Here is an 8,207-nt window from a genome sequence, read left to right as displayed (position 1 = left end):
TGGGATGTGTTTTTTAAAAAAAATGCATCTGTTTTCTTTTTTTTTTTTCCTACAGTGACCTAACAGTTCTTGTTCATTCATTTAACCAATATTTGTCAGGCATTTGCTGTGTGCTTGACAACAATCTCTGCTCTCAGGGAAGTGTGGGAAGTAGTCACTAAGCACAATAACAGAAATATAGAGCAAATCAGCCACTGATAAGAGCTGCGGAGGAAAGTGAAACCTGGAGGAGGAGGCCATCAAGGAGGCTGGCTGCGATCATAAATGGGGTTGTCAGAGGAAACGTGAAGGAAGTACATATGGGAGTGAGCCGTGTCAGGAGAAAGCGTAGTCCGGGAGCGGGAACATCCCATGCAATGGCCATGGAGCGGGGCCTTACTTGCCTTATCCCAGAAGCAGATCTTGGAGTTGAAAAAATAGCCAGGAGGCCAGTGTGGCTGCAGCGGTACAAGCGGAGGCAGGCAGGTCACGTAGAGCCCTGTAGGCAGGAGTTTGGGTGTTTTCTCTAAGGCAGAATCCTCATTGCTAGGCAGAGGTGGGACCAGCTCTAATTTAGTTTTTAACAGAATCATGCTGGCTGTTGTGTGGAGAATCATGTGGGGCCAGGGCGGAAGCAGGAGGGAAACGTGTTAACCCATGAGGAAGCTGGTGTAGGAATCCAGGCCAAAAAGATAATACAGTAATAATAACAATAGCAACTACAACTGCTGCCTTTTATTGGCTGTGTATCTTGCCAGGCCCTGTTCTAAGCACTTTAAGACACATTATCCATCAAATCCTCTCACCATCCCGAGGGAGGCATTTTGATTATCTCCATTTTATAGATGAGGAAACTGAGGCTCAGAGAGGGGAAGTAATTTATGTGAGGTCACACAGCTGGTCATCTGGGAGCTGAGATTTGAGCCCAGGCATGACTGACTGTGGACTCAGACCTCTTAACCAGCATAAGCAAGGCCCTGGGGGTAAGTGGGTTTGAAGAGGCTGTAGGGCCAAGCTGAGCAGGAACCCTTCCCAGGCCTCTTCAGCACTTGTGGGGGTAAGGGGAGAAATGGGGTACAGGCCCCAGAGAACCTGAGAGAGGCTTCAAGACATTCCTGCTTCCCCGGGCCCCTTCTGTGATTGTGGGAGACCAGAAACCTAAGGCTTTGAATGAGACACCTAAGATGCTCCTATAACAGGTGGGCAAACAGACAGAGAAGCCAGCACAGCCCCAGGCAAAGGTATTTCTGTCCTTCACATTCCTGCATCAAAAGCTGAAAGTCCCAGGCTCAAGAGAGCAAAGGGAGTTAGGGTGAAGTTTCCGCCCAGAGCCACTGCATCCTCAGTGTGTGGCTGGGCCACCTCTTCCCCAACCAGGGAGAAAAGGTCCTGTCTGACCTTAACTTCAGAGCCTAAGCTACCTCCACCCGGCACTCTCTCCTGCTCTCTGCCTGATTCCTTCACAGCGTTATGTTGCAATAGCTCTGTTACTGGAGTATATCTGCCTGCCTGTTAAGTGATGGTCTCTCTCACTGGAGTATCACCTCCATGAGATTAGGGTCCTATCCTCTCTCAGTGTCCAGGTGGCCATCTGGTTTTCCAAAGCCTGGGCCACCAACAGAGCCTGCTTTAGCCATGCGGGTTGAGCTGGCTAGGGTGGCCCCAGGCAGGGCCAGGGTCTGACAAGATCTGAACAAGGGTCTGAGTCAGTGTTGTCCCAGGTCCCTAGCTGCTGGAGAACTTGGCCCAGAGTTCTTAGTGAGTCCTGCAGACCTCTTTCCCTGTGGGTCTGGGACTGGTCTCCCTAATATGATTAGGTGGTGGGGATGTTGTCTGGGCAGGAGTGGGGTGACTTTGAGTCAATAGAGCAGGGAGACTGAGAGGGTCAAAACCAAAAATGTTGAGGGAGAAATGGAGAAAAAAACGGAGACACAGAGAGACAGAAAGAACCAAAAGTTAGAAGCAGAAATGAGCAGAAAGACAGAGGGACAGAGGCAGGGCAAAAAGAGGAGCTGAGGTGAGGAGGAAATGGAGGCAGAGCAGCAGCTGGGTGTGCTGGAGGCCTTGCCTGGCTCAGCCACCCAGCTGTTCACAGCTCACATCCACGCGTATCAAAAGGCCTTTTCCACCTCTCCTTGTCTTGGAGTTCCCCCAGGCCTCATCCAACTCTATGTTCCCATCTCACAGATGTGGGGAAACTGAGGCCCAGAGAAGAGGTGTTGCTTGCCCACACATTTTCCATGCCCCCCACCTCCCCATCATCCAGGCCTGTGCTCACTGCTGTGTGTCCTCAGGCCAGTTGCTCACCCTCTCTGGGCTGAAGTTCCACCAAAGGTTCTGAGGATGCCCAGTCTTGTTGGGCTTGGCTCTCAGGGAGTAAACAAAGAGATAACGGGAGCCCAGGCAGGCCAGCTAGGACTGGAAGTTCCCTTCCTCCTCCTCCCTCCCAGGGCCTGGCAGGGCTTCAGGCCTCCCACAGAACTGACCTTGGCTGGGTTCCTCTGTGTTCAGTGCCCATCCCAACCCCCAGCCCTGGTGCCAGGCTGGTGAGGCTCCAGCCCCACCTGGCAGAAAAGGCCATTAAGAGGTCCCCAAAGTGTGGAGATTCAGCCGGGCAGAGGTCAGTGGGGACCCAGTGTTTTGGCCTGGGGAGGAGGGGTCTGGAGTCCACCCGGCTAGTTCCAGGTGTCTCAACTCCAACCCCACCCACTGGCCAGCAGAGAAGGAAGCCCTTCTTTCTTCTGCCTCGGACTCAGCAGTCTGAAACTAGGGGAAAGGCCCTGGGTCACCTTCTGTCCTCAGACAACTGCCCCTCCTCCACCCCGTGCCAGGTGCTTCCTGCCAGCTACCGGCCCTGGGTACCTGCAGCTTGCCCTCACAGGCCTGAGCCGCCCAGCTCTGCCAGCTTACCTGCTGCTCTCCTTCTCCAGCGGCTCTGCATGGGAGGGGCAGGAGACAGCTCGGTTTGTATTAGCCTGTCCCCGCCTCCGAAGTGGGGAAAGGCTGGTGGAGCGTGGGCGGGGTTTCTAGCATCACCAAGAGCCTACTGTGTGCTAGGAACCCGTCCAGCAGCCTAGCTGGGGGGAGAGTCCTGATTATCATAGGGACAGTGACAGTAAAGGGCTGACATTATCCAGTGTTTACAGCTATCCAGATTTCCTGAGGGTTGATCTCCAGAAGGCAAAAGACTCGCCCAGGCCACTGGCTATGGCCCCACCCAGTGGCTACTGTAATTCCTTTCCCACAGAGCAGAACTCCAAGGAACAGAAACTCTTGGTTCAAATATTGGCGCCCTCCTCTTAGCGCAGAAATCAGCCAGTGTGTGCTGAGCTGATTGTGCCAGGTGCAGCTTGACATGCAGCTAATCTTCACCACAGCCTTTTGGGGAGGTACTATAACTATCCCCATTTTATAGATGAGGAAACAGAGGTCCAGAGGAGTCGAGCCCTGGCACAGCTGGTCTCCTATCTGTTTAAATCTCTAAATAATTCCAGGAGGTAGGCAGGTGTTACTTTTATTTCCTACTTTACAGATGGGGACATTGAGGCTCAAAGTGGTTAAGCAACTTGCTCGGGGTGCAAGGTAAATGCAGGCTCTGGATTCGAACCCAGACTCAAACTGGCACCCACGTGATGAAAATCAACTGCACAGGGCCTGGCACTTAGTAAATGCTTGCTGCGTGCTGACTTCTATGAATAAGTCTGACCTGCTCTTTGCATTATTTTCCAAGACATGCATTTACTTACAAAGCAATCCCCTCTCCAGGCGAACACTTGAGATGAGAGGTGAGCAGACCCTGGACCACTCTCCCAGCTGTCAGGGGCTCAGGAAGTGTTGGTAGCAAACACTTTGGGTCACAGGGACACAAGAATTTGCTCCTAGGGAGTCTGAAACGCTTGTCCTCCACCAGGACTCCATCAGTGAGGTGGCTCCTGGTCCCAATCCCTCCCTCCCAGAGATGCTCCCCTCTGATTCCAACAGGAAGTTCTCCCTTAGGTGTGAGCCACATCCCTGCAGTTGTGGTCTCTCACTCTGGCCATCTCATAGGTGCTTCGTATGTTATTTTTATTTTTAATTTAAAAATGTATCTTTATCATTAACCTTCAAAGACTCCCCTATTGCTCACCAAATCAAGAAAAATGCCTCAGCCTCACATTTATGTCCTTTCTCAGCTGGGACCAATAAGCCTGACAACTGTATCACTTGTTTTTCTTGTGTGTAGTCTTTCGGCTTACACGCAAAACTGCTTACCATTCCGTAAGTATTTGTAGTACATCGGTGCCACCAAAATTTCCATCTGGTTCATTCCATTAGAATATCCTTTCTGCCTCATCTCTTTCTGGCACAATCCTATCCATATTTCAAAGCCAATCTCAAATGCCACCTCCTCCTAAGAAACTTTTCCTGATATCCTATCTAATATAACCAGTGTTGGGAGCTTAATAGATGCTTGTTGCATACATGAATGAATGAACCTCAACCAAAATGTTCTCCCCTTCTTGGTCATCTCCAGAAAATTGTATAGCCTGTGTTGTTGTTTAATTAATAGACTTTTTAAAAAAGCAGTTTTAGGTTTCCAGGAAAACATTCCGCCCATGTTCTTTTCACAGTGGGGCACACCATCCGCATTGGTCTGAAGCTTGCCTTTACCAGTTAATATCTCTGAGATCTTTCTATATTTCATACATTGAGACCTTAATTCACTGACCAAACTTCTATTAAGTATCAGCTGTATGTCAGGCACTGTGAGCGGTGCTTGGGATACAAAACTGAACAAAATTCACAAAACTTTTGTCCTTGGAGAGTTGACATTCTAGTGGAGCGAGATGGGCAATGAACATAATAAATAAGGAAATTATTTAGTGTGTTAGAAGATATGTTCTGTAGAAAAAAGAGAGAGCAGGGTGAGGGGGACATGGAGTGGGGGAGGGCCGAGTGGGGGCAGGTTTTAGAGTAAGGGGAGCTGGTAGAGCCATGCTGAGGGGGAAAGAGACCCAGACCTGGGAAGGGCTGGAACCTAGAGGTGTTCCGTTATTCAAATACACTGGGATGAAGTTAGCCAGCCCCCATTGCTGGGTGCATATAATTTGCCATCAAGAACGATGCAGCAACAAACACCCTGGCATTCTGTCTTTTTGCCCAAGTGCGGAATACTTGTATACTCAGCATGTAGCAGTGAACTAAAACATACTTGAAAGGGAACACCCAGTTGCCCTCCAAAGACGCTGCACCAGGACCATGAGTTTCCCAGAAAGCGTTTTCCCGGAGCTCTCAAACAGGTAGATTCTTCTGGCAGGTCATGAGGGAGCTCACATTCCACCAGGAGACTTTTCAGGGCCGAGATAAGCTAATCTGCAGCCACGTTCCCAAGGCGGGCACAGGCAGGTTCACGTGAAGGCAGTGAATGAGCTGATGGTTGAATGGATTAGGGGGCTGGAGGTGCCGCTGCAGTTACTCAGAGAAACCACCAGGAGGCGCAAGAAGCCTCAAACTCCGGAGATGAACCTTTTCAAGGGCATCTAGTGGTTTAGGACCTTCTCAAGAGGGTTGTGTGGGGACTAAGTGTAAGAAAAAAAATGGGGGATGGGAGGAAGGAGAGCAGGGAAAAGGAGATGCGGGAGAAGAAGGTTAGAGAGAGGATTTCCAGGGTGTCCCCAGAGCAGTTACAGACTAAGTTGTTTCTCATAAGGGCACGATGCAGCCCCCCGCCCCGCCCCTCATCCAAGTATATACCATCTCATATCCATGAATCAAATTCAAGAGCCCAGAACAGAGTGGAGAAAAAAGTCACGGGATAAATAGGTACAGTATGATTCCATTTGCGTAGAAAAATAATCCCCATAAATAAATGTTACATATTCTTTAGGTGTGTGTGTGTGTGTGTGTGTGTGTGTGTGTGTGTNGGGCCCTCTGGCATCCTAAGCCAGTTCTTAACCAACGCGCCACTTGGCCGGCCCTATATTTTCTGATTTTTGAAACATGTGACTATATTATCTATTCAAAAGAAATTAAAAAGCAGGGGTAGTAGCAAACAAACCAAACAAACCACTAAAGAAAAGAAATCTCAGGTCCAGACATTCTCTTAGCACTTGATTTCGTCCATTTCGGAGCTTAGTCTTGACCCTGGAGCCAACTGAAAACTGATGATATTGATACATTTTAGAGGTTCATAGTGGACTTTTTCATGGAAGTCTGATCTTAGTGTAAAAGCAGGGAATGTCTTTATTTAAAAAAAAAACACACCAAGAAAAAGTAAAACCAAAAAACAATCAGGTAGCTAATACACCCCTCTGCATACTCCTCCTTGCAGTCGGAAGAAATGCTTTCTGGGGTCCTAGGTGTCCACTTTTCAGCCTTGATGAGTTGGGTGGGGACTCACTTTCAGAGGCTTGGTGTAGCCCCTCGCCTCATCACCCCTCTCTGCCTACCAGGAGGTCACTTACTCTCCAAAAAGCAGGCCTTCCTGGGTCAGGAGGGGAGATGGAAAGGGGTGTGTGGGACACAATGTCCGTTCATACTGAGAACTGGGGAGCCGACATGCCTGAGATTCCATTAGCCACCTGTCTTCTAGAAGCTCCTCTGTGAGACTAGTGGGGAAAAGAATATGGGGCAGGTGTCATTTCTCAAGCCCTCTGGCCACTTTAGGCTGTGTTGACTGTCACTCCTGTTATTTCTGTTGGCCATCAAATCAGGAAGACGCCCAGAAAGGCTTGCTACACACTAAGTGTGTTTCCCTTTTATTCCTGTGCCAAGCCTATGAGGTAGGTGCTATTTATTATAATCCCACTTTATGGAAACAGAGACACAGAGAAATCAACTGACTTTCCCGAGGTCATACAGTTTGTAAGGCCAGCTCACCTTCCCAGCTCTTTTCCTTCTAACACCCTTGAGCCTGCCTCCAGCCGGGTGCTTCTAGTCAGTTATTTCTCAAGAGTGGAAGGAAGTTCTGAAAGGGTGGAATTATAGGCACTGTGACTCAGAGTTAGGTAGGGCGGTACTTTGCATTTTCAGGTCTTGTGGGAGGACTGTGGCATTCCCCACCTTACCGAGAGGAGTTTGTGTTGGTGGTTCAAGTCCTCAGGCTGTGCCTCCGAGACCCCCACCACTTGCCCTGTAATCTTGGGCCCTTGCCTTGCCTCTCTGGGTTCCAGTTTCCAGGTGCTTCCAGCTGGCCTAGGCAGAGCACTGCAGGCTGCAGAAGTCCGCGGATGAGAAGAGCCGCCAGACATTGACCAGCGGGAACATGAGCAGAGCTCCGAACAGCGAGCCTAGCTGCACCACCGCCCCACACCACAAGAGGGCGCTGCGGCTATGGTCACGCAGGGTCACGCCCAGCATCACCTTGACATAGCTCAGACAACCATTGAAAAGCACCCACGAGGCCACCTGCGGAGATAGGGTGAGAGATGAAGAGTGGAGGGGGCTTTGGAGCGACCCCCATGGGCGAAAGGTGGAGGGTGACTAGCAGGGCTAAGGGAACCCCATGAGTTTACCCCTCCCCAAGGGCAAAGGAGAGCCCAGTGGCTTTTCTGTTCCCCATGATCAAATCAAGGGCCTCTGGGAGAAGGCCACAGCTGATGTACAAATGGTGGGAAGAGTGTGGTTTTCAGGCTGGACTATCACCTTGGACCAGCCACCGCACTCTCCTAAGCCTCCACTCCCAAGTGAGAAGCATCCCCCGCCCCCTAACCTGGGCTTCAGGAGCCAGCAACCACAGACTTTGGTCAGTAGGAAGGGCTCTCCCCTGGCTCTCCCCAGGCCTTGGCTAGGTGAGGGGGCACCTGTAGGAGCAGATACTTACAATGAAGGCTTCTCCACTCCAGTGGCCCTGCATGAGGGGGCAGGGGCTCATCACGGCCATGGCCATATTGTAGGCCCCAAAGCCGGTCCCAATCCCTGTGAGGACCCCCAGGAATGGCAGATACCTAGGGAAGAGTTGGGGAGGTGAGGAGGCTGACCTCTGCCTCCCCTTCCCTGGGGGCCATGTAGAATGGTCAGCGTCTCCAGGGTTAGAGATTAGACCCATGGAAACTTCCGGGCCACCTGGCTCAAGTCAGTCAGTGAAGCTCCTGAGGGACAAGGCTGGTTTAAGTCACCCTGAGCATTAATGGCAGGGCCCAGCATTCCAGCAGGAGAAACAGAAGGACTGTAGTGCTACCCAGACCTGGTTCAAATCCTAGTTCCACCATTTAAGCTGTGAGACTAGTCTCTGAGCCTCAGTTTCCTCA

General features: G+C 50.7%; 3 protein-coding genes across 3 annotated transcripts in view; all 3 read right to left on the bottom strand.

The window, feature by feature from the left end:
• LOC109384374 (solute carrier family 52, riboflavin transporter, member 3-like) overlaps positions 1-2,911 on the bottom strand; it is a 23,003-nt gene extending 20,092 nt beyond the window's left edge. The window contains exon 1 of the mRNA XM_019645684.1: positions 2,890-2,911. The gene's annotated coding sequence lies outside the window, so the exon portion shown is untranslated. The remainder of the gene's footprint in view (positions 1-2,889) is intronic.
• LOC109384434 (solute carrier family 52, riboflavin transporter, member 3-like) overlaps positions 1-8,207 on the bottom strand; it is a 22,248-nt gene that overhangs the window by 10,196 nt on the left and 3,845 nt on the right. The gene's annotated exons all lie outside the window — the stretch shown is intronic.
• Positions 6,184-8,125, bottom strand: LOC109384435 (solute carrier family 52, riboflavin transporter, member 3-like). The gene is made up of 2 exons (XM_019645782.1): positions 7,781-8,125; positions 6,184-7,365 (listed from the first exon to the last, which is right to left on the bottom strand). Exons 1-2 carry the CDS (start codon positions 8,003-8,005, stop codon positions 7,153-7,155), a joined length of 438 nt encoding a protein of 145 aa, XP_019501327.1. The 5' UTR covers positions 8,006-8,125; the 3' UTR covers positions 6,184-7,152.

The sequence above is a fragment of the Hipposideros armiger genome, unplaced genomic scaffold, assembly GCF_001890085.2.
Source record: "Hipposideros armiger isolate ML-2016 unplaced genomic scaffold, ASM189008v1 scaffold_94, whole genome shotgun sequence".
NCBI classification, from domain to species: Eukaryota; Metazoa; Chordata; class Mammalia; order Chiroptera; family Hipposideridae; genus Hipposideros; species Hipposideros armiger.
This window is presented reverse-complemented; position numbering and strand designations above follow the sequence as displayed.